The 24,098-nt window shown below is 32.1% G+C and overlaps 3 protein-coding genes across 3 annotated transcripts; 2 read left to right on the forward strand and 1 right to left on the reverse strand.

The window, feature by feature from the left end:
• The first annotated feature begins 1,488 nt into the window (after positions 1-1,488).
• On the forward strand, positions 1,489-7,749 carry LOC114375534 (5'-3' exoribonuclease 3-like). The gene is made up of 19 exons (XM_028333324.1): positions 1,489-1,570; positions 1,840-2,099; positions 2,286-2,391; positions 3,256-3,359; positions 3,477-3,668; positions 3,811-3,930; positions 4,031-4,093; positions 4,279-4,329; positions 4,657-4,740; positions 4,866-5,015; positions 5,101-5,217; positions 5,348-5,449; positions 5,764-6,073; positions 6,175-6,303; positions 6,509-6,636; positions 6,980-7,075; positions 7,173-7,248; positions 7,355-7,428; positions 7,616-7,749. The coding sequence occupies exons 5-13, from the start codon at positions 3,513-3,515 to the stop codon at positions 5,938-5,940; spliced, it is 1,020 nt and encodes a 339-aa protein (XP_028189125.1). The 5' UTR covers positions 1,489-1,570; positions 1,840-2,099; positions 2,286-2,391; positions 3,256-3,359; positions 3,477-3,512; the 3' UTR covers positions 5,941-6,073; positions 6,175-6,303; positions 6,509-6,636; positions 6,980-7,075; positions 7,173-7,248; positions 7,355-7,428; positions 7,616-7,749.
• A 3,291-nt stretch (positions 7,750-11,040) lies between these two features.
• Positions 11,041-17,222, forward strand: LOC114376662 (transcription factor E2FB-like). Its single transcript, XM_028334871.1, has 14 exons — positions 11,041-11,418; positions 12,561-12,750; positions 12,937-12,996; positions 14,371-14,456; positions 14,537-14,625; positions 14,718-14,772; positions 15,117-15,169; positions 15,259-15,309; positions 15,414-15,462; positions 15,545-15,610; positions 15,702-15,778; positions 15,923-16,142; positions 16,432-16,498; positions 16,612-17,222. Exons 1-14 carry the CDS (start codon positions 11,230-11,232, stop codon positions 16,740-16,742), a joined length of 1,383 nt encoding a protein of 460 aa, XP_028190672.1. The 5' UTR covers positions 11,041-11,229; the 3' UTR covers positions 16,743-17,222.
• A 168-nt stretch (positions 17,223-17,390) lies between these two features.
• Positions 17,391-18,995, reverse strand: LOC114376663. Its single transcript, XM_028334872.1, has 3 exons — positions 18,639-18,995; positions 17,805-17,996; positions 17,391-17,714 (listed from the first exon to the last, which is right to left on the reverse strand). The coding sequence occupies exons 1-3, from the start codon at positions 18,864-18,866 to the stop codon at positions 17,556-17,558; spliced, it is 579 nt and encodes a 192-aa protein (XP_028190673.1). The 5' UTR covers positions 18,867-18,995; the 3' UTR covers positions 17,391-17,555.
• Positions 18,996-24,098: the final 5,103 nt, after the last annotated feature.

Consider the following 24,098-nt stretch of genomic DNA (forward strand, 5'->3'; position numbering starts at 1 on the left):
TTTTCAGAAAATATTTCTATTTTGAATTTCTGTTAAAAAAAATACTCTAAGGTACTATCATTGTTTTTCAATTCTTCGGATAAGATGGGAAACATTGATTTGGTTTATTATTTTCAGTTTTGGACTTATTTTATAAAATATTTTCAAAATGTTAAACAAACTTCGAGTGAATAGACAATTTAGTCCCTGAGATTGTACCCATTTTGCATATTAGTCCCTAACTTAATATTAAATTCAAAATAGTCTCTATCTTTGCATAAGTGTTGCAAAATAGTCCTTCCGTTAAATTTTAAAGTAACGCTGTTAGTGAGATCAATTTTAGTGCCACGTGGAATATCCACGTGGCACTAAAGGATGACGTGGCATGACACGTGGACGTGCCTGATGCCACGTCATTTGATGATAACAAAACGAGTAAATAGGTAATTTAGTCCCTGACTTTGTATCCCTGTTGCATATTAGTCCCTAACTTAATGAAAAATTCAAAATACTCCCTATCTTTTGCATAAGTGTTGCAAAATAGTCCCTAACTTAAAAGATGCCAGAAATCATGCTTAAAGTGTCCATGCATTGCAAAGGTTGTGCCTAACACGATTTCTGGCAGCGCAGATTCCTCCTTAGATTCCTTGTCATCTTTTGATTCCTCTGGTTTTTTCTCTTCTTCTTTCTTTTCTTCTTCATTTGCTTTTTTCTCCTCCACTTTGTTTTCCTCTGGTTTTTTCTCTTCTTATTTAAAACACACAAAAAATCAGAACCCAGAATGATACATTGATGGTAATTGAAGTAAAAAAAAAAGAGGAAAAAAGAATGGTTATGCAGACCTCGCCCATTGGTGTTGACAGCTACAGAGATAAGGTTGTTGCTGTGGATTTTTGGTTCTTTTTATTTGTGCAAGTGTGTGTGAGTTCTTTTTCGTATATATGTCTCAATTGGTTCAAAACCATCAAATTTGAAGAAGTCACTCATTCTATAATCATCAAATGACGTGACACTAAAATTGACCTTACTAACAACATTACTTTAAAATTTAACGGAAGAACTATTTTGCAATACTTATGTAAAAGATAGGGACTATTTTGAATTTTTCATTAAGTTAGGGACTAATATGCAACAAGGGTACAAAGTCAGGGACTAAATTGCCTATTTACTCGTTTTGTTATCATTAAATGACGTGGCATCAGACACGTCCACGTGTCATGCCACGTCATCCTTTAATATTTTGCAACACTTATGCAAAGATAGGGACTATTTTGAATTTAATATTAAGTTAGGGACTAATATGTAAAATGGGTACAATCTCAGGGATTAAATTGCCTATTCACTCAACAAACTTCAGCAAAAGGTTTTGTAAAACAAAGTGGTGCTTGATTATTTGTTTTCTCGAAGATAGTAAATATTGGTGATCTGAACTTAGCCGATTGGCACAACTAATGATTATACTTAAATCTCAGTTTTGTAAAGACCTTCTAATTAATTAGTTTTAACCCATCCCCACCTGTCTCTTCGTTTTCCTACTTAACTTCGTAGAGAAGCCACCGATTCTCACTTTCCCCCTCTCATAGCAACTCAGGTATATGTTAATGTTACTATGTACATAGTTACATACAATAAATCTTCTTTTTCCACAAAATATATGTTTTGCTTTTGCTTTTTGTTGTTGCTTTTTTTAACCAATGCATTGAACGTTTTCTTTGAATCAAACACACTAACATATGAATGCAATAAATTAACATATTTCGACAGTGTAGTGTGTAACACCGATCACTCGTCAGAAAAGCATGTCATAGCCATTTGAAGCATACGAGTCATAACTAAAGTTTTTCTCTTTATGATCTCTAGTTAAGCTGGCACTACACGCAAGAAAGAAAGAATCCGAATTGAATCATTAGAAGCTGAGAAATTAATTCACACAGATCATAGTAGCCATAATGGGCGTGCCTTCGTTCTATAGATGGTTGGTTAACAAATATCCCAAGGTCGTGCAAGACGTGGTGGACCCCACCATGCAAGAAGACCCAAATGGAGTGAAGTTTGGTAACTTGTATCTTGACATGAATGCAATCATCCACCCATGTTTTCACCCCGAAGATGATGACAATGTTGGTTACTCACTCTTTCTTTCTCACTTGTTTTTCATGCTTCCTTTTATTCTTCTGTTGTTTTTCTTTCCCTTAATATGTAGGCTTAATCTGTGCTTTAATTGTGAAGTGTTTTCTTTTTATCAGCAAATATTAGTTTGTTAGTTTTGTTAGAAATGTCAGCAGGTGATGTGTTATCTTTTTCAGATTCCATTTCCTACAACGTTCCAAGATGTGTTCAGGAATGTGTTTGACTACATTGATCGGCTTGTTGAAACTGTTAGGCCTTCGAAGCTCCTTTACATGGCTATTGGTGAGACACGAGACTTTCATAGTTTCATTAATTAATTCATCATGAACCCCACTTGATACTTGTTTTTATTTTCTTGCCTTAGCAACTGCAACTGCATTTTGCCTCAAATATTGGTTTGGGCTATCAAGCACTAATACCTCTCTCTGTTTTAAGCATCAAGTTGACACATTTATACAATTCAGACACTTGAGTCGATGCTTTTCTTATGAATGGAATAATGCAGTAGTATTATTAAGAAAATATTTATTTTTTAATTTTTAGAAAAGTCAGCTAAAAATATGATATAAAATGTAAAAAAATAATGTTTCTTGCCTGTTTTAATGTGAGGTTTGTTATCTTGAGAAAAAATAAAGTTTTCTTAAGAAGGTGAATATACATTTTTGGTGAAGTGATCAAGTTTTTGTTGTTATTATAATGTGTCTTGGTATTCTTATCTAAGGTTCATTACCATAAGAAAGAAAAAGGTGAATACAAGAAGAACATGCAAATATTGATTATCAATTTAGATTAATTGTTATGTTTATCTTATTTGATTTCATTAGTCTCTTTACATGTCTATGTGCAATGTTCAGATGTCCTATATTTTAGACATTGATCATGTTAGAGTGTCGAGTCGAGTCTGATATCTGTGTCAAAGTATCAGAGTATCTGCTTCATAGGTTTTGGGTGCTTTGTTGTTGCATATGTGTTCACCATTAGTACTTTTTTTTTTTATTGGCAAATGTTCTGTTATCTTAAGTTCACTACTAGTAGTAGTTGCATGAAGTGAATGCACATTGATTGGCTTAGAGAACTTGCCCCATCCATGCAGAACTAGTTAGTGCTTCAATATCTTTGCTTGTCTTTTAATGAATAGTTCAACAGAAGAGGCTCTGTGTTTCTCGTGCATAGACGGGGTTGCACCACGTGCCAAAATGAATCAACAATGATCAAGGCGTTTTCGAGCTGCCAAGGACAATGAAATTCAAGTGGGTCATTCATCCTTTTCTTTAATCTTTCTTTTTCTCATTTATTAAATGTTTGCCCTCATCATTACCACAGTATAAGAAAATCTTTTATTTCATTTTCTTCTTGTATATTTGTAGGAAGCTGAGGAAGAGAGGCTAAGGAGACAATTCGGAATGAAAAGGAAACAAGTTCTTCCTAAACAGCAATCTGATGTGTCAGATTCAAATATCATAACACCTGGCACTGAGTTCATGCATGAACTATCTAAGGCCCTTAAAAGCTACATCTCTTCAAGGATAACCTCTAACTCATTATGGAAGGATATTATGGTATGACATGCATAGTTCACAATGCCTGATGTGCTATCTCGCACTAAGAATGTTCCACTCACTCCATCCTTAATATTGTAAATCACTTTTGTTGTTTTGTATCAAGATAAATATTTTTCTCTACTTGTTAATTTTAACTTAGGTAATTCTTTCTGATGCTAATGTTTCTGGAGAAGGGGAACATAAGATTATGTCATACATAAGGAAACAGCTTAGTCTTGAGGGATACAATCCAAATACCAGTCACTGCTTATATGGCTCAGTAAGTAAATCATAGTTCAAACAAATTAAGTTGTTTTGACAAACCGCTTTTTTCTTCTGATGTTTCAATATTAATACAAGCTTTTGAATTTGAAATGCAGGATGTTGATCTTATAATGCTGGCAATGGCAACTCATGAGCCCCATTTTTCAATATTAAGAGAGGTGATTTTGACAAGATATCAATAGATATAATCATGTGTAGTTTAATTTGAAAAATCAAATATCCTGAACCATGTGATAAAGTGATTTTTATTTTTAACACAGTATGTAGCAATAGCTACAGATTTGAAATTTACTATTTTACCTTTGTATACAAAATTAATTCCTAACATTCTAGGCATGTACAGGATGTACCAATACAGCGGCAGCACTCAAAAGATGCCGCTAAGCCTTTCAAGGTATAATAACCGATTTACATTCTACAACTACAATTTTGCTGTTGATATCATCATGAGCCTTATGAATTTAATAACTGTCTGCAGTTTTTGCATATTTGGTTATTGAGGGAGTATCTTGAGATAGACATGAAAATAGAAAGATCCTCATAAAAATTACAGCATTGAGTTTGAGCGAATTATTGATGATTTCATCTTCATTTGCTTTTTCGCTGGAAATGATTTTCTGCCCCACATGCCAACTTTGGAAATTTGTGAGGTTATTAGGAAACTCTTTGTACGATATGGTGAGTTCATCTTTTGTTATTTTTTTTGGCTCAATTTTGTCAGGGGGCTATTGATTTGCTAATGACTGTTTACAAGAAAGAATTCAATAAACTTGGAGGATATCTTGTGGACATGAGCATGAGCAGAGTAATACTGTTACTGTCTTGTTTCTTTTTTTTTTTTTAATATCCTTTTGTTTTTCCATCCCTATATTCCATTAATTGGAAATCTATTTTATGAGCAATGCTTGTTTGTCTATGATATGAAAGCAGATTGGGGAGAAAAATGCTGCTTTCTTGAAGTTATCCAGACTTGAAAAATTTATACTTGCTGTTGGTGCATATGAAGAGAAAATCTTTAAGAAAAGATCTGAAATACGAGAAAAATATCTGCGAAGGTTTATTAGAGATAGTGAGGATGCTGTAAGTAGAAATATATTTGAAAAATGTACATATGTAATCAAATTTTAAAGTATTTAATTCATGTGCTTCCCTGATTTCCATCCAGAAGCAGGACGAAGAAAATGCAACATGTTACTCAGATCTTGATGAAGAAAATACTTCTGATTGTACTCTTCTGATTAAGTCTGTTTTGGTCAACAATGTTTCAGCTACACATGCTGAAGTAAGTTGATGTTTTGTCAATCAGGAGTTTGTCTTCATTTATTTATTTTTGTTGACTCCTTTGATTATTCACAAGCATGTATTGATGGAGTTTAATGATGCTGATTGTTGATAATGTTTTTTCTCCTTAGTATCAGATTGAGCAGAACACAAAGGATTTGAAAGACGAATTGAAGATATGTATTAGAGAAAAATGTGACTTGTTTCAGAGCGGGAATTTCCTAACAGACAAGGTATATACTACAAATTTAATTAGAATACACTCCCGGTATATAAGTTTTTTGTATTATCATCTAATTACATAGAAAGTTGTTGATTTTTATAATAATTACTTTAAAAGTCACATCTAAGATGATTTTTTATAGATTACACCAACACCCCAAATGAAGATTAAACTCATATACTTTTGCCCCAAAGGCTTTTTTTAGTTCTTGGTTGATTTTTTTTTTTTTAATTTGACTTTTTCTTCCTCTGATCATTGGATATGAAGCGTGCTTATTTTTCAATTGGATACAAGGTTGGTAAGTGCTATTGCCATTCATTTCAGATAAAATTGGGAACAACTGGTTACAAAGAAAGATATTATAAAGCAAAGTTTTCTGTAGAGGGACCTACCGACATTGAGTGCAAAAGAAAAGAAATAGTGTGTGTTTCTTCACACAACTTTGCCAGCTGCTTTCATGTTTGGTTTTGTTCTTTTCCCTTCTCATTAGACATGCACTAGCAGAGTACCTTTTGCTAGTCAACTTTCAATGGTGGTGGTGATAGATTGCAATTTAATTGTAGGTCCAGAAGTACACGGAAGGTTTGGTGTGGGTTCTTCAATACTATTTTTCATCAGTTGCTTCATGGACATGGTAAGCCAATATGGTTTAATATTTCACTTGAATTTTCATGTGTTATACATTATATAAGTATGGAAAATCTGAAAATGTGAAATGAACACTGCAATGTACAGGTTTTATCCATTCCACTATGGTCCATTTGCTTCTGACTTAAAAGGCATGGGTCAGGTGAGAGTAAAATTTGAAAAAGGTGTCCCATTTTTACCACGTGATCAACTTTTAAGTGTCCTTCCCCCAGCAAGGTAACTTTCTTATGTTCTCCTATTTTCCAATTTCAACCCATTTGATACCATAAACTTTGAATTTAATATAGATTTCTTTTACCATGTTAAAATTATCTGATTTTACTCCTAGTGCTCATGCACTTCCAACACACAAATGTGTTTAATACTAAAGTTGCCAATGTTTTTTCTTAATGTCCTCTAAATCTCCTATTGTGTTTTATAGGAAAATGAGGCCATAAGAAATTCAGTCAAAGCTGATAGCTTGTTTGTTAGAAGTGCTAGCGAATTAGCTGAGAAATTTGGTTCTCTTTCTCTAGACACAAACCCACCATGCAAATTAGAAACAATAAGGTTGGTTTACAGTGATTGATTGTTGTTGTTAGCAATACATATCCAACACGTTTTTATTAACATTCTTTATTATTAGTTAAATTTTCTTTTGAAAATTATAAAATATTGGTGGTTAAAAAGTGGGACTTGCAGAATTGTGATTTTCAATAAATTTCATCCAATTCAATGATAGAGTATCTTTAAAAGAATGTGTTAGAAAATGTGTTGTTAGCATTTTTCAATAATAATTTTATCCAGTCTTTTCTTCTGCATGTTTCTTCTTTGATGGTAGCCTTGCATGTACTTTTTTGTGTTGGAAATAACAGTTCAATTTTTCCTTTGTTTTGTGTTCTTATACTTTTAGCAGTGACGGCATTGGGGGTAACATAAGTCTTTGTGACGAGTTCATTGAGAAGCCTTGCTTGGACATTTGCGACAACAAAAAAGAAGACAGTGTCTTGTATGCTATTAGGAAATAGAAATATACCTTTCATTTTCATAATTAGCATTCAACTTCAGACAACTTCCTATAATTTTGATATTGGTTTATGTTTCAGATGTGTCTATTACGAGCTTCCGGCTGGTAGTAATCATATTCCTCGTTTACTTTCGGATGTGAAGCTTCCAGAAAAGGTAAAAAAACTCAATTGATTCTTTAAACAACTTTATGATCAAGAAAACTATATGATAACTTTATGTAACATAGTTCGTTCCTGAAAATCATTCCAATTTTTTGTAGACAATCTTTGAAATTGACATTATGGAAACAGAACTCTGGCATGAACCTCAGAAATATTATAGTCGTTTTGAGAGGTACTCTTCCTAATCCTTCCTTTTACTTTCAGTTTCCATAACTCCTAATAGCATGTTGTCAAGTGTGTTTTTTCATGTTTCACCATCATTGAAAAGCTAATAGTAATAACTTGAACATCCGTGACATGATTTCTTACTTCTTAAAAGGTTTCCAAACATGCATGTAATTGACCAACTTGAAATTCAGGGTGCAAAATCAAGACAAGTGGAGGAGTGAAAACACAAGCAATACTTCAAGGTTTCCCCCCAATGCAAGTAACCAACATGCAAGAAGCTTTGTTTACAAAGATGCTGGTGTTGGATTGGGTTCGGGTAGAGGGAAAAGAATTGATGCAATGGCAAATGAGAGTGTGCCAAACAACATAAGAACACAGCACTTTGTGGACAACTTTAGACAACTCAGAATATCAGAGTCTAATAATCATTTTCCGAGGCCTGGTGGTGGCAGTTCTCAGTCTCGACCGCATAATATTGGTCACATTAATCAGTCAAGAAATGCTCCTTATCATCAAGGCTCACAATATAATAATGGTTACATGAATCAGCCAAGAAATGCTCCTTATCATCAAGGCTCACAGTATAATAATGGTTACATGAATCAGTCCAAAAATGCTCCTAATCATCAAGGGTCAAATTACCTGACTGTGTCTAATGTTGGTCCAGGACAAGGTAGGGGTGCATCTAGTAACAGTTCATTGCGGCCTCAATGGAGTGGTGGAAACTCTTACCAAGTGAAAGATCAAAATCTTTGGTAAATTGTTATCTTCTTAATGTAGCTTGATGGTGTAGTGGCTGAAGACTATTGTTTTGCTAAATGAAATTGAGGAAAAGCAAAGAGGGGGGATGTTGTTTTTTTTACCTGATAGCATTGTTGATTAGTTTTGGGTTTGGTATGGTATGTTATAGTTGTAGATGTCTATTTCAGGGTACAACATAACAGGATATGTACTAATTTTTGTATCTCTTGTTCATGAGTTCTTTTAACATCAGTAAGACTGTGCACGGTGATAAGGTCAACTTGTGCTGCTTTTATGCTTACTTCATGTTTTTTTATGGAGGTGTAATTATGCTTACTTCATTTTGTCTTACGCCACACTAGCATCTTGAGAATTTCTCAATATTTCGTGGATTTGCTATTTTGCTTTATCTTTTTGTTACTTAGAAAAGAAAAGTTGGGTCATGCAACTTTTTCTAAAAAAACAAATAGTTGGACCAGGTCTTGTACTACACTATTATTATTTCCATCTTTATTTATAAGAACATTTTAAAAAAATTGTTTTCCCTTTTTATTTTTTTATTAAAAGATCCTTAATTATTTTACAATTTTTGTAGTTAAAAAATAATGTTATAAACATGATATAAATTCATTCATTCTCTACCAACAAAGGTTCATGGTTGACACACATAGTCTAGACTTATCATCTCCGATAAATATTAACCACGGTTTCTGATATGATTACTTTCAATTAATATCATGGTTAAAAAAAAAACTTTCATTCTTTTTTTATAATTTGAAAAAATGACTAGCACATTGATATACAATTGCATAGATGAATTTGCAGAAAGTTGTCATATGATGTATTTAATTTTATTTATTGAATAAAATCTAAAACCTCAATGGCTAAAATCAAGAAAATTTCAAAAGAACTAATTAAAATTAAGAGTCAACTACTTATCAAGAAGGGAAAGTGTAGTGTTTTTTGCCGTTGACTTGAATCAAATGAATGATAAGAGGAAAAGCCCAGTCCAAGAGGATTAACAGGACACGTGCCAACTTTCTAAAATGGTAAGCATCACTGCATCAGTAGTGGTCGAGTCTTGCGAGGCCAGAACAAACACGTTTAGGAAAATAAATGAGGTTTATTATTTATTACTAATTTGATGGAAGAAAAGAAGATTTCTTCTCTTTTATAAAAAAAAAAAAAATACCATTTTCTTAATGATTTATGCCAACGTAAACCAAACTTTAAATTAATACAAGGCGCGCAAGCGCAATTGCCAATTTAAACCGTCTTTATTTTCTTTTTAATTAGTAGAATAAAACAAATTCTGATACATAAATTAACTTCCTCTAAATAAGCCTCTTCTACATAGTAATCTTTAAAGTTTAAAGAACTAATTCTCATAATTTGTCCGTTATATGAAATAAGATGCCATCCTTAATCATTCTTTACTTTAATTTAAAAAGTCAACACAACAATTTTAATCAAGTTTATCACTTAATCATTCGTTATCTAACTCAAGCTTCGTATTTAAAATCCCATCCTTAATAAATAATTAATCTAGTCCAATTATAGTACGTGGTGGTTATGTTGGGAAGTGGAAGCGAAGTTTGAAGGAGTATTGCACATGTGATTCGCGCTGAACCCTAACGGACTAGAAGCGGTTTAAGGAAAAGCCAACTTTTTTTGTTCTTTCTAATGAAAAAAATAAATAAGACATGAAAATAGAATTTAATTAAAAGAGACTCATAGTATAAATGTTTTTTTATGCTCCTTTTAATCATAGAATGTTATCTATATTAAGATTATTGATTATTTTTGTAGATATTTATCTGTAGAGTTTAATTAATTAACAATGTAAATTTTACATTAATAATACATAAACATTTAACTAAAAAAAACCACTCATAAAAATTTGATAATAGCTAAAAACTAATATCAATTGTTACTTTACACATTGCTGACCCATTTTATCTTTTCAACCATATATAACGGGACAGATTCTCTCTCCCTTGTTGATATACTATAGCTATATATAGTTTATAATTTATAATATAATCTTAATTTACTTTTACAATAATACTACAGCATTATGTTTGAAATTAATTTTTCTCATTCTATTTCATTTCACTAAAGAAATGCAATCAGGTAGACACAATAACAATGACAATATCCATTTCAGTTTCTATTTTTTTTACCAATTTTATTTCTTTAACTCCATGTCATAATTTCATTTTCTTAGAATATAAATATTTTTTTATTTATTTAATCTATATATTTTTAACTTTCCGTTTATCAAAACTTATTAGTATAATCAATAATATAATTTTATTTTCTATATGCTCTTTTCCTATTCTTTCACTTCAAACTAGTGGATACATCAATACTATCATGTTTTTTTTTTTTTAACAGAGTAATCTTGAGTGGAAAAGAAGAGATTAATTTCTGAAATAATCATATCTATTTAAAAAATTAATCTTTTTTAATAAATATTTTTCATATATATTACATATGAATCATGAATTGATCTCATGATTATATACTTACCGGACAAAATTAGTTACTATCAGATCCGAACATTTGGATTTTTATCCCGCTAAATTTAATTATTATTAATTTACTCTGCATTGACGTAAATGTTAACTTTAATTAATTTAATAATATCTCTATATTTATTCTGAATAAAAATTCACAAAGACAGATCGTGCATGTCTTGCACTTGTGACCTGTGAGTGACAGTAGTAATAAATTAATAATAATAGATGGTTCATTTTTATTTTTTTTACTTGTTGTGAGAGAAAAAAATACATATAATATATTATTTATTTATTTGGAAATTATTGTAAGTGCTTCCCTCCACATCTATATCTAAACCAAATTCCCTCCTTCTTCTTCTTCCTCTTCTCTCTCTTTTTCTTTCTCTTCCTCTTTCCCTCGTTTTCTGCTCTCTTTCTCTCTCCCGCTTTTTTCATTTTCCGACTCGCCAAACGATCAGATCTCCGCCATTCCCTCTTCCGATTCCCCCAAATTCCCGCCCCCAACCCTCCGACCCCCTCCGCCGCCGATCGCCGCCCGGCGCATGTCGGCCTCGCGCGCTCCCCCCGCCGGCGCCGGCGCCTCTAAACCGCCGGACCAGATCATGCACTCCATGAAACGCCAACTCCCGTTCTCCTCTATGAAACCTCCCTTCGTCGCCGCCGGAGACTACCACCGCTTTGCCCCCGACCAACGCCATGACGCCGCCGAAGCCATCGTCGTCAAGACTCCCGTTAGTTTCGTTTTCATTCTCTAAAAATTTTCGGTCTTTTTTGTGTTTTTTTTTTTTTGTCGCTGTTGAGTTGTTGGAGTGGGTTTTGTGGTTTAGTGTTCGTGGCTCGAGGACTTTGTGGAGAACTAGAGATCTGCTCAATTCAAGGGTTTAATTAGTTACTGAGTTGTTAATTTTTTTGAATTAGCCGATAAATTAGTTTATTGGAGCTAAATTGTAACTTGGGGTTTAATAACTGGTAATTGTGATTAAGGTATGTGAGAGATTATATGTGTTTTTATACACACACACACACACACACACACACACACATAAATTGTTTAATATCTTTTATAGAAGGTGATAAACTGTTTCTTCTGTTTAGTCTCTTCAGTGATATGAACTTTTTGAGTTTGGTACTAGAGCAATTAGGAACTTGAGAGGATGTGCTTGTTGATTATCCAGAAGTTGAGTTCATGATGTGATTGTAAATTGGTCAGGTCAGTTTCAGGAGGAAAGTAGTGAGTGAGAGGGAAACATATTGGTTGTCTTAGCTGCTTTGAAGTGTTTATGGAAGGCCCCATTGAGTTTATGTGCTCATTTTTTTCTTTTGGCCTGGTTATTTTTAAGTTGAATCATTTTATTCAACCTAAGATTTAAGTAGGGGCCTGCAAAATGCATAGGTTATTGGGCATTTGACCACTAATGAGTTGCTCTATCCATATGTTCTTCGGTTAGGAATTCTGAATTTGGCCATGATGCATTTCTTTGGGGCTCCTTTCATACTGTCAGATGAAAGAAGTTGTACATATTTGTGCATGTGTCATGCCTAACCCTTTTGTGTTTGGGGCTTCTGAGGGTTTCACATTAAGTGATCATGTGAAAAAATTAATTATGCATAGTCTTGTGATGGATTGACCTGCCAATTGTTATAAATGCAGCTTTTATATTCTTTCTCTTTTAAAAACTCTATTGGCATCTTTACAAAGTAAATACTGCTTTACAATTATCTTGCAATGCTTTGGACCTAAATATAGATTGTACATTTTGGTCTGATGATTATGGTATGTGATTTATTTGTGAAAATGTATTTCTTACCATTCTAACTTCTTCTGTTTATTATCATTTCTATTGATTGCAATGATTATATTTTCACATTTCAGCAACTGAAGCGGAAGAGTGAAGCGGCTGATTTTGAAGCTGATTCCGGTGATAGGATGACTCCTGGATTCACTGAAGCAGCTAATAGTCCTTTTCAGACACCTGTATCAGGAAAGACGGGGAAGGGAGGCAAATCCTTTAGGCTGACAAAGGGCAACAGACTTGGAACTCAGACCCCAGGCTCAAATATTGGTTAATATCATCTTCCAAACTTTGTATAATAAGTTTATATATTTTTATTTTTTGTAAATATCTGAAGAAAATTCTGGTAAAAGAATATTTTGGTTGGCTGTCAACTAACACACTCCATCATTCCTTTACCGGTCAATTTTAGTGTGTGAATAATTCTGATACTTATTTTTTGTGTAAACTTGGCAGGTTCTCCTTCAGGCAATAATCTCACTCCTGCTGGTCCATGTCGTTATGACAGCTCTTTAGGTATTATAGCTTTTGATAGTTCATTGTTGATCACCAGGGTTTTATTGTTATTCAATTCTTTATGGTGCAAATTACACTTTGATCCCTTCTGGTTTCATCCTTTTTCAATTAACAGCCTCAACCTTTTTGTGTACCCCTCTTAACTTGTAGTTTATATATATACTAAAAGTAGAAAATATTGGTTTATAACTTAATTTACATATACAAAGTTTCTTTTTGAACTGTCACACACACACACACATATATGAACTTTGGTTTAAGTTGAAAATATTAACTTTTCAAATAACATTTACACGAGTTGTTTATGTTACACACTATCTTGTCATAGTATAATATTTTCACAACCTACCCCTCTGAAGTTATGGGGGAAAAAAAAACTAACTTTAGGAGGTGCATAAAGGTGGGCATAGAACCACTAACCACCAAACTGAATTGCAGACTTAACCCGAACCAGACCAAGACTAACCAAATTGTAATAGCATTCTAATAACCACCAAACTGGTTTCTATCTTAAAAGCAGTTTGGATAACTACTCTCAAGTCTGATACAGTTAACTGTATTTAACTAAACTGAGCTAATCAAATTTCTAACACTCAACTTTGCCAAAACCTCCTAAAACACATTATTCCTCTGCCACTACCCAGAGGCACAACCTGGTCCTGCTCTGCTACCATCTGTCACTTCTATCCTCCATATTGAAGGACATCCTAAAATGTTCAACTTGTGGCTAATCCAAAGAATAACTGGTGCTGTTAGTGGCAAGGATCTGATGTCTGAGGCAGATCCAGTGCTGCCAGCCCACTCTTTTATTGTGTTTTTCACTGCAAATGGTGGATGCAGAGGTCTGAACAGTCACCACTATCCAATTTTTGTGTAGTTTTGAGTAGAAAGGTAGCACAATTGATTCGCTGCACATCCATCAACATTCTTCTGCACAGCATCATAATGGAAACTGTAAAGGATCATACCCATGGTTATGTTGATGAACTGGTTAACCAAATGAAAAAGCTAGTTTTAATTTCAATTTGAACTACTGGTTTTTAAATGCGGTGTGGTCTATAAACTGATTCTGTAATTAGTTTAATTGCAGTTTGTCTCAGGTTTTTGAATCAAACCAACCAATCATGCCCTAGACCGATAGGTTGAGTAAATGTTAAATTGCCATTGAAGTTAACTGTAGCTAATGATTTTAAGTTAAACTAAAGTTGAGGAGGGTTCAGTTACAAAAAAGTCAGGTGGCTTTATCTGAAAATGGTGAAACTACTGGTGGATAAAGTGTAATTTGCCTTTTGTTTTATGTGTTAGTTTTTCTGACAAAATGAAGTTGCTATATGTTTTTTAATTATTGTATTTATCATTTTCATTGAAAAATAGGTCTGTTGACAAAGAAGTTCATCAATTTGATCAAACAAGCTGAGGATGGTATCCTTGATCTGAATAAAGCTGCTGACACATTAGAGGTTTATATAGTTTCATCTGCTCAAATGATTCCAAGCTGTAAAGTTTGATTATTTGATTATTTTCTTTTTGGTATCTGCAGGTGCAAAAGAGGAGGATATATGATATAACAAATGTTCTTGAAGGGATTGGACTTATAGAAAAGAAACTCAAGAACCGAATTCAATGGAAGTAGGAATTTCTATACACCTGTCCTTGCATATTTGTTTTCCGAGGTATTGAAAGTTTGAAACTCTTTACTGACTCCTTTGATGATTGGTCAGGGGACTGGATGTTTCAAGACCGGGTGAGGCTGATGATAGTTTTCCTAGTTTACAGGTTAGGAATGATTCAATTTTCTGCTTGGAATTAGCATGGAAAGGGTTTCTTTGGAAGATATGAAGCCTGATGATATATTCAATTTATGATTTCCTGTCTATAAACTTCCTGTTTTCATGCTGAAGCTTGTTGTCAAATCATTTTTATGTAGACAGCTTGTGAAACATTTTATTGATCGAAATAAATTACAGACCTTCTGACTTGAATTTCAGTAATTTGCTTTGCAATGGGTATTGTGATTGAATTTATGTTTATATAATTTATCTTATATATTACATTTCAATGATAATATTAATTCCTGAAATTTCGTTGGCATTTGATTTCTTTTTGTTTCTCATCTGCAGGCAGAAGTTGAAAATTTAACAATGAAGGAGCGCCAGTTAGATGAACAAATAAGGTTTGGGTGCCATGCCTTAGGTTATTCATCTTTATTGAATTATTTCATTCTTTTTTGTTATCTATACTAAAGTTTTTTAATTATTGCAGGGAGATGCAAGAAAGACTGCGAGATCTTAGTGAAGATGAAAATAATGACAAGTAATATTTATTTGCCTTTATCCATCTTTGTGTTATTTGGCCTCTATTTTATGTGCATAACTATATTTGATGTGTTTTTCTTTAATCTATTTCCACCTTCATAGGTTGCTTTTTGTTACTGAGGAGGATATAAAGAATTTGCCCTGCTTCCAGGTAGGTTTCTTCGTCTATGTTCTTTGTATCACAATATTTTTTTTTGGGATGTTTACCGAACCCTTTGTCTTTACTCTGCCAGAATGAAACCTTAATAGCTATTAAAGCTCCTCATGGAACCACATTGGAGGTCCCTGATCCTGACGAGGTAATTTGAGAGGGCATGAAGAGTTAAGTAGAAGTTATATAATAAATATCACATGCATCTTTGTAAATGAAAATCCCCCTTTTTCTATTAGGCTGTTGATTATCCGCAGAGGAGATACAGGATAGTCCTCAGAAGCACAATGGGCCCAATAGATCTTTACCTTGTTAGGTATTTTTTTTCATGGTTCTAAAGTCATTTACCTAAAGGGTTTATGATCAGATGACAATGCTAGATGAGGCAATGGTGCTTCACAATTGCAACATGTAATAAATTCAGGATTCCTGACCTCTCCTTTTTTCTTTGCCATTTTAGTCAATTTGAAGAAAAGTTTGAAGAGATTAATGGTGTTGATGTTGCACCCAAACTTCCATCCAGTCCAGATGGTACTAAACATCAATCAACAGTGGTCCCGGAGGATAGAGGGAAGGACATAGAAGTGCAGGGACAAGAAGCTCCTGGGCCTAGTTCAGATTTTACTACCTCCCAGGATTTTGTGAGTGGGATCATGAAGATTGTTCCTTCTGATGTTGCTGTAAGTATCACCTCAGTCTATGAGACATTTGTTTTATGCATTATGATTCTAGTGTTAGAATTCATCTATTGCAAATTGTGAGGGAAGAGTGTATCTTATGGACTATGCCAACAAAGTCTCAAGCTGTAGGTGGTTATCTTTCAGATTTGTACGCAGATCTATTAGGGGGTTATAAATTGTTGCATGTTTCTTTGTTGTAACTTTTAAGCATAAGTCAGTATCGTTTCTGATCAAAGAACTGAATGAGCTAGTGTTGGAGCTTATGCGAAACTTTTCTTTCTCTTTGCAGAGTGAAGCTGATTATTGGCTTTTATCAGATGCCGACGTTAGTATAACTGACATGTGGAGAACAGAACGTACTCTCTCTAAACTCCTTAGCCTCTATTTCATTCTTTAGATATATCACGTACTCTTACACACACACCCCAAGGCTTGATGATGTTCTGAAACTTCTTTGTTACATTTACAGCTGGAGTTGAATGGAATGAACTGGAACCACTCCAAGAAGATTATTGCATGACTCGCGAGAACACTGCGACCCCAAGTCATCCTTCAAATGTAGATGAAGTGTCTTCTGCACCTAAATCTACTGGAGGTTGAAGCTTCCAAAGGATGCATTGTGAATACAAAATTGAACGTGGTGTTCCTTTTCCTGCTGAGAACCTATGACATCCAGCCATCTCCCTTTCATATCCTCTCTACATGGTGCCAGAGGTTGGATTGAAGGTTCCATGAAGATGCTTTCTCATGTTTCTCCATGAAGTTCGATCGAGGAACTGAGTGGCCAATCAACTGGCTCATTGTACTGTAAATATTACATTACCTCTAAGCGACCTTAGTTCAAGATAAAAGTCTTGCTGCTTTGCTGAACCATCTTTGTATATTACATAACCCTAAGTCTTGGTTTTCTAGTGTACTTAGCTCGATGTCTTGTGTTTGGCAAGCATTAATAAAAACACTTAGGCATGCAAATTGAAAGAGTTATGCACCCAGGCAATGTTATCACCTGTAACTATTCATCCATTTCAATAGTTGCAATGCTTGCAATGTTGGTGAAATGACAAATTTCATCTGTGATCATTCCGTTTCTTTGCGACTTGGTAATTTACCTTCTCGCGTCTCTGTTTCTCCCTCGATATTCCAATGTATGTGGCTAACCAGTAACTTGCTAGTCAGCCATATAGCAATTCTAGTTAAATGGAGAATGCAATCATGCAAGCGAATTATAGCAATGTTGGTGACGTACACTTGGCGAATAGACTGTTTATTATTTTTAAACATCATTTTCATTATCGTAAAGTAATAATAAGGATGTACATGACCAGAAGGGTGGAAAATAAATGTTCATTTGAAAATACTATGTAGAGAAGCATATTACAAGGGAACATTGTTATTTGAAGGTACCACTACAAGCTACTTATCTTTCTCAACTTTCTTTCCAATCCAACCAGCTAAAATTGGGGTAAGAGCTACTGTGGGTGGAAACCTAATTGGAGATGCAGCTTTATGTGCAGCATATGCCAATGCAAAGGTACCAACTTTCTCTCCAGTCGCATCAGTTGAGATTCCAACCTGAGGATAAACACGCAATTTATTAATCCGAAGCAATTGTTTTGTTTTCAATTTGATTGCAATCTACATTAGGTTTAGTTTGTGTTGCACCTTCTGCAGTAAAGATTGTACATCAATTCCAGCGCTAATTAATGCATAACATAGTGCGAAAGAGATCAATGACAGAGTAATGGAGGTGGCTAAGTATGCTCCTCCATATTTTGCTAGCAATTCCTTGGCTTGATCACCTTTTGATTTCTGTTGTTCAGAATTATCCTTTCCTTCCTCTTTTGAGCTGAAAATCTGCAAAAGACCATAATTTTCATTTTAAAAAAAGAGGCACTTAACATTCCTTAAAGACAAAATTTCACCCAAAACCCATCATTTGCTTTTGCTCCCCAAAAGTAGGAGAAAAAAAAAACATGAGGCCAAAGTAAGGAAAGGAAAGAAAACCTACACAATTCAGGGATAAACACATAAGCAGAAGCTTAATAGGCTATGACTTAAAAAACAAAACTTCGATCAAGTGGCATCTACTAACACAACATTATCTGCATCAAGGAAGCAACTCGAATTCAATTTGACTAGCAAAACTAGTCATTTTGCCTCACTGTTCAAAGACTTTTTTACCCACAAGGTTTCTGTTTTCTTTATTGGAAAAATTCAGCAACAAAATCATATATTGGCATATCCTTCAACTATACTTATGACTTTCTCTAAACTCAATCCAAATTGTGCTTCTTTTTTGCAACATACTTAATAGAGTGGGAACCAACAATACACACTTTGCATTCAAGCCAAGAAAAAAAGGTAGCTTTATCAACAATTACACACAAAAATGAAACACCCCCAAAACAAGAAACCTTTGATTTATAAAGTTGGAATCTTTGAGCTACCTTACACTCCTAGTTAAGAAAAAATAGACGAGAAAAAAGAAATGGGCACCTGCCAAAGACCAGCTTCAAGGCCATACTTCTTTGTAACTTCTTCAGGTGAAGATTGTTGAGAAGGACTTTCAATTTCCTCTGTCTTTTCTTTAAGTGCTCTAACTCTGAAGCCCTTCTTCACATGGGATTTAAGAGTGTGAAATGAAGCACGAGTGCAAATTCTGTTAGTCCCTTTGCTCAGTATAGAAGCACAGGAAGGAGATGGGAGTAGAAGAGATGTGGTCATTGCTGGCCCCTCACGAATCTTGTACCTAACAATCGAAGAACTTGTTGTGTGATGAATGATCAAAACTGAAAGCAGAAAAAAAAATGGGAAATTTGAGACACAAAAAAGTGTTATGCGGGAAAAAAGATAGTAAACGATAATGATTGGACAAAATATCAGTTTTATAATTAGTTGTTTTTTTTTCAGTCCGCACTACACCACGGTTGTTTGGGCGTTTCTACACCCAATCAGTAAGTGGGTCAAATGATTTTTTTTTTATAATTTTTAAAAAAATATATTTTATGAATTAATTTAAAATTAATGATCCAAATAAGAATCAAACACGTTTTAAACAACTAAACTACTAAGTCAATTATATTATAAAATAATTAATATCGTTATATATAACACTAAAATTTTTAATGTATATTTAATATGTATTTAAGTTTAAATAATAAATTTTATGACAATTAATTTTGATATAATAATTAATATGTTTACATATATAAATTGTAAATAAAAATCATGTGTTTATTAATATAAATCCATTAATGTATTTTTTGACTTTATTATAATTGATTTTGATCTAATAATGTATTTTTTATATATATAAATTTTAAATAAAAATCATAGATTTCATAAAAATTCATATACATGAGCATTAAATATATATTAGAAATTTTAGTGTTATATATAATGACATTAATTATTTTATAACATAATTGACCTATTAACTTAGTTGGTTAGAACATTGTGCTAATGACACGAAAGTTACAAGTTTAATTTCTATTTGAGTCATTAATTTTAAATTAATTCATAAAATATATTTTTGAAAAAAATTAAAAAAATTGCTTGGGTCACTTACGGATTGGAAAATCCGTAAGCCCAATCCTTAAACCACATAACATATTGACCAATTTATATGAGACTTATGGATTATCCAATCCGTATCAATTTAATGAAAAGAGAAAATGAGAATCACACATAATTACTAGGTGTACCGGCAATTTTGCATGTGAGTGTAGCAACGCCCCGGTTATTTGTTGCTGAGGATGTCATGAACTCGTAGTGGCAAAACTCTTCTTTGTTCATTGCAATGGGCTTCAAAATTAAGCCCAACAAGAAGAGAATGTAGCCATGTCACGTGGCTTGAAATTTATGGTCATGGAAAGTGAGTGACACGTACCACGCAATCTGGCACAATTACTTCACTGGCTCATCTTTGTCCAATTTGTGCACCTTATTTTTTTTCATAGATTCAAATATGCTTTTAATTTTTGTAAATGAAATTTATTAATAAAAATAAGTGAATTATTATAAATCTTGATACCGGTCTTCAGTTTCTCCTATGAATAAAGAAAAATGAAATTTGTTAACATATACTTACTTATTTTAAAAAAAAAATGTTTTAGTAAATCAGGACTTTAATTCTTTTAAAATACATTCAGACTGTAACTTGCTAAAATACCCATTTTAAAAAAACGAGTGTTGTTATATCCAATTGTTTCTTACTAATATTTTCCTTGGCATTTTAAAAAAAAATCCAACTATTAAAAAAAGTAGTTTATCAAGTTATAACTTTATTTTTTTAAATACCCTCAAAATGTAATTTTTAAAATTTTAAAATATAAATGAGTGTACATTAATAAATTTATTTATGAAAATGAAAGATTTTATTTTAGATTTTTATTTTATTTGTTAATTATAATTTTAATGAAATTATTTTTTTATTATTTAATAACGATGTAATATGCATTTAGATATATCTCATCCATAATTATTTAAAAATTATATATAGTCTAAATAAATGCTATATTTATTAATAAATATGATAGGAATTATTTTTAAAAATTAAATAGATGAAAATTATTTTTTTAAAATTAAAACTAAAATGTATAATTAATCTCCATATTCAACCTATTTTATATTATTCTTGTATATCAATAGTTTTTCCTATAGGCAGTGATTATTGGTTAAAAAATTAAGATGATAATTTTTTTATATTAAAATCATATAGGAGCGCATTTAAAAAAAGTAATTTATACAAATTCTTATGAAAATTTTCCTTTATATTTTTATTTTTTTAAGCAATGCCTTTAGAACATTAATTAATATATGCCTTTAGTTAATAAACTAGCAAATAAAGGATGCCTTGATAATATGCTATGCACGCCTGCAACGAAAGATATTTGTGTCTTAAGACGAATCAAGATTTTTAATTATTTTGAGTATATGTAAATAAATACAAATGTTAAAAGTTACATATTATGTGATATCAAATTATGTTTTATGAATTATGATCCTACGTCTTATACTTCAAACAGAAGCACAACTAAATCATTATCTGATACAACATAAAATATGATATTTAGAACTTCATTTAATACTTTATGTTTGAAATTCGTTTTACAAAAACCGTCTCATAAGACTTTCTCCTAGGACATGTCGAATCCCAAGAAGAATAATTGAAGTTCAAGTTCTAAAAGTTGTCAAACAACATAAAAAATTATACTCTACAATGACAAACATGTTCTGACTCAAAAAGAAGTGATTTTATATTGTACTCCCCTCCGATCTTATATATTGATCACATTTTAAAAGAAATATTTGATCATATTTATAAGTCACCAACTAACCTATTAATAATGATTTTCCAATTGTGTCTTGCTATTGGTCCATATCCATTAATGGAGATAGTAGAGTAATAGATGAATATTAATAATGGCATGGAAGAGAGAGAATATGAGATGATAATTTAGGTTAAGCATTTAATTAGTTATTAGTGAAATTAGTTGGATGTGTAATTATGTTAGGGTATAATTGAAAACTTATTTTATTTTCAGACATATTTATTGACTTAACTTCCCTTCTTTGATCTTGATGATTTAGTTAAAAGTGACTAATATATAGAACCGGAAGGAGTAATACTCAACACCAAAGCCAACAAAAGTAGTTTTTCAACATGAAGAAACGTGTATATTTAATGTGCATTGAATATTCCAACAATCATAAACTTCAAATGAAAAAATCTATTTGTTTAGAGACAATAAACACTTAAAGATTAATGTTTATAAATATCAAAAACTTTGAAGAAATGAGTTTTAAACCTACATGTTTTCGTTCAAATTCTTTTTATAAAAAACTCTTTGTATCATGACTCGATGTCATCATTAGAATTTCCATATGTGGATTGATATGCAGAAATTTATCTTAAATTAGGCTTCACTGCATGTGTAATTTGTGATAAAAATGTTTTGAGAAGTTATTTCAAATAAATTTCTTTTCATACTACGCTAAACTTTCTTTCATATTAGGATGAGATAATTAATTAATGAAAATCTGCCGCTAAAAAATTGTTTCGTATTCCTCAATGTGTTTGTTCTGAAATTTGAATTGAAAATGATGCCATATTATAAGGTTATGTTTGGTAGACTAGCTCCAACGGATTAAATGTAAAGCTTAACATGCAAGAGAAAGTTGGTGGCATAATTGCGTTAGAGCTTTGTTTCTTAAAGTTCCTTGTACTACTGCTACAACTTCAGATGGTTTAAAATTGATCTTCCAATAAGCACAATGCGCTCCTTGTATCCAATTAATTAATTTATTGGCCTACAATTCAATTTAGAAATTCAGTTTCCATCCACGTGGTAAATCTTCCATACACATGAACATCATATAAACGCGTGATTGAATATTTTTAGCCCTGATGGCATAATCAATGAACAAAATGTTCATGCATCTAATAAAGAAGCAAGTTAGTGGGACTTCAATGTCAAGACTCAAAGTGAGTTATGGACAAGACGGCAAGACCTATTATTTCTCCACTAAAAAAAAGAGCAAATGATGGAAGGAGGTCTACGTGAAAACTTACGGATTTTTTTATTTTTTTTTTCTAGTCTTTCTATAGTACTATTAAAGAAATGCTTTCTATATTATAGTTGTTGACGAACATGTAATCATCTTGTAAATTTAATATGCAACTCAAGTTTTTTAGCAATATAAAGCGACCAGAAAATCGTAAAAAAAAAAAAAAGCAACCAGAAAGAGCAAAATTGGTGACTTCAGTATGTTGTAATATTTTAATTATAACCGGCACAAAATACTATAGCGTCTAAGTAGTATGCTAACATTTATAGCACCAAGTGGCAAATGGTTGAATAAATGACACAAAAAGGCATTTTATTCTGTTTTACTGTGCTACAAAGCAATTGTACGATAGAATGTGCCATTGAACAAAATAGGTTTAATCAACTATCTTGATTATCCACTGATACCAAATCATTTATTTGAATAAAACTTCTGGTGCCATATTTGGTTACGGCAATTTTGAATAATAGCTTGTTGTGAAATAAAGCTGCAGATTTTTGTCTAAATAAATACATAAAACTATGTTTTACATATCTCTAGTTGAAGTAATTTAAATTATTTATAAAAATATTTCCATACGTCTGCGTTTACGTTTACCTGTATGTGAAAGAATAATCTATTTAATAAAATAATTCGTATTATCTTATATATTATTTAAAAAAATGATAGTTACGCATTATAAACAAGATATTCGATTCTCATCTTTATCTTATGTATTATTTAAAAAAATGATAGTCACGCATTATAAACGAGATTAATTTTTAACAAAAAATTAAGAAACATTCATAAAATCTCTAACCTACGATAAAAAAAATATTTTCATGCTCCCCGGTGTTAGACACCAAATACAAACAAAACTTGAGCAGAAAAAAAAAAACAAAAGAGAAACATATTGGTAGAAGTAAGTCCGATGGAGGAAAAAACAATTTAGGATTCAAATAAGTCTATAAAATAGTAGTATTAGTTTGTTTCCTTGGAAGCCAACTTTATTAACAAAAGAGTATTCCTATTCAGAATAAGTAATTTTCGTATTTTTATTACGCAAGAAGTTTATTATAAATTCAATAACGTAAGGACGGCATTACTACTATTTGAAAATTAACAGTTCTCTGTTTTATTGAACTATCGTAGTATTTTTTTTTATTTTTTTTACAATATATCGTAGTATTTTTTGGTACATGAACTATGTAGTATAGCCGTAATTGGAAATATTATAGAATTTTATGGAAACCTTCATTGTATTTGAAAATATTAATTCTTTTATAATTGCTTTAAAAATCATACCTACCATAACTTTTAATTAGTGGATATAGTAAAACATGTTTACATTAATAATATATCATATATAAAAAAATATCATATTTTTATTGAATATTTAAGAGTTTA

This window comes from Glycine soja, chromosome 11, assembly GCF_004193775.1.
Source record: "Glycine soja cultivar W05 chromosome 11, ASM419377v2, whole genome shotgun sequence".
NCBI lineage: Eukaryota > Viridiplantae > Streptophyta > Magnoliopsida > Fabales > Fabaceae > Glycine > Glycine soja.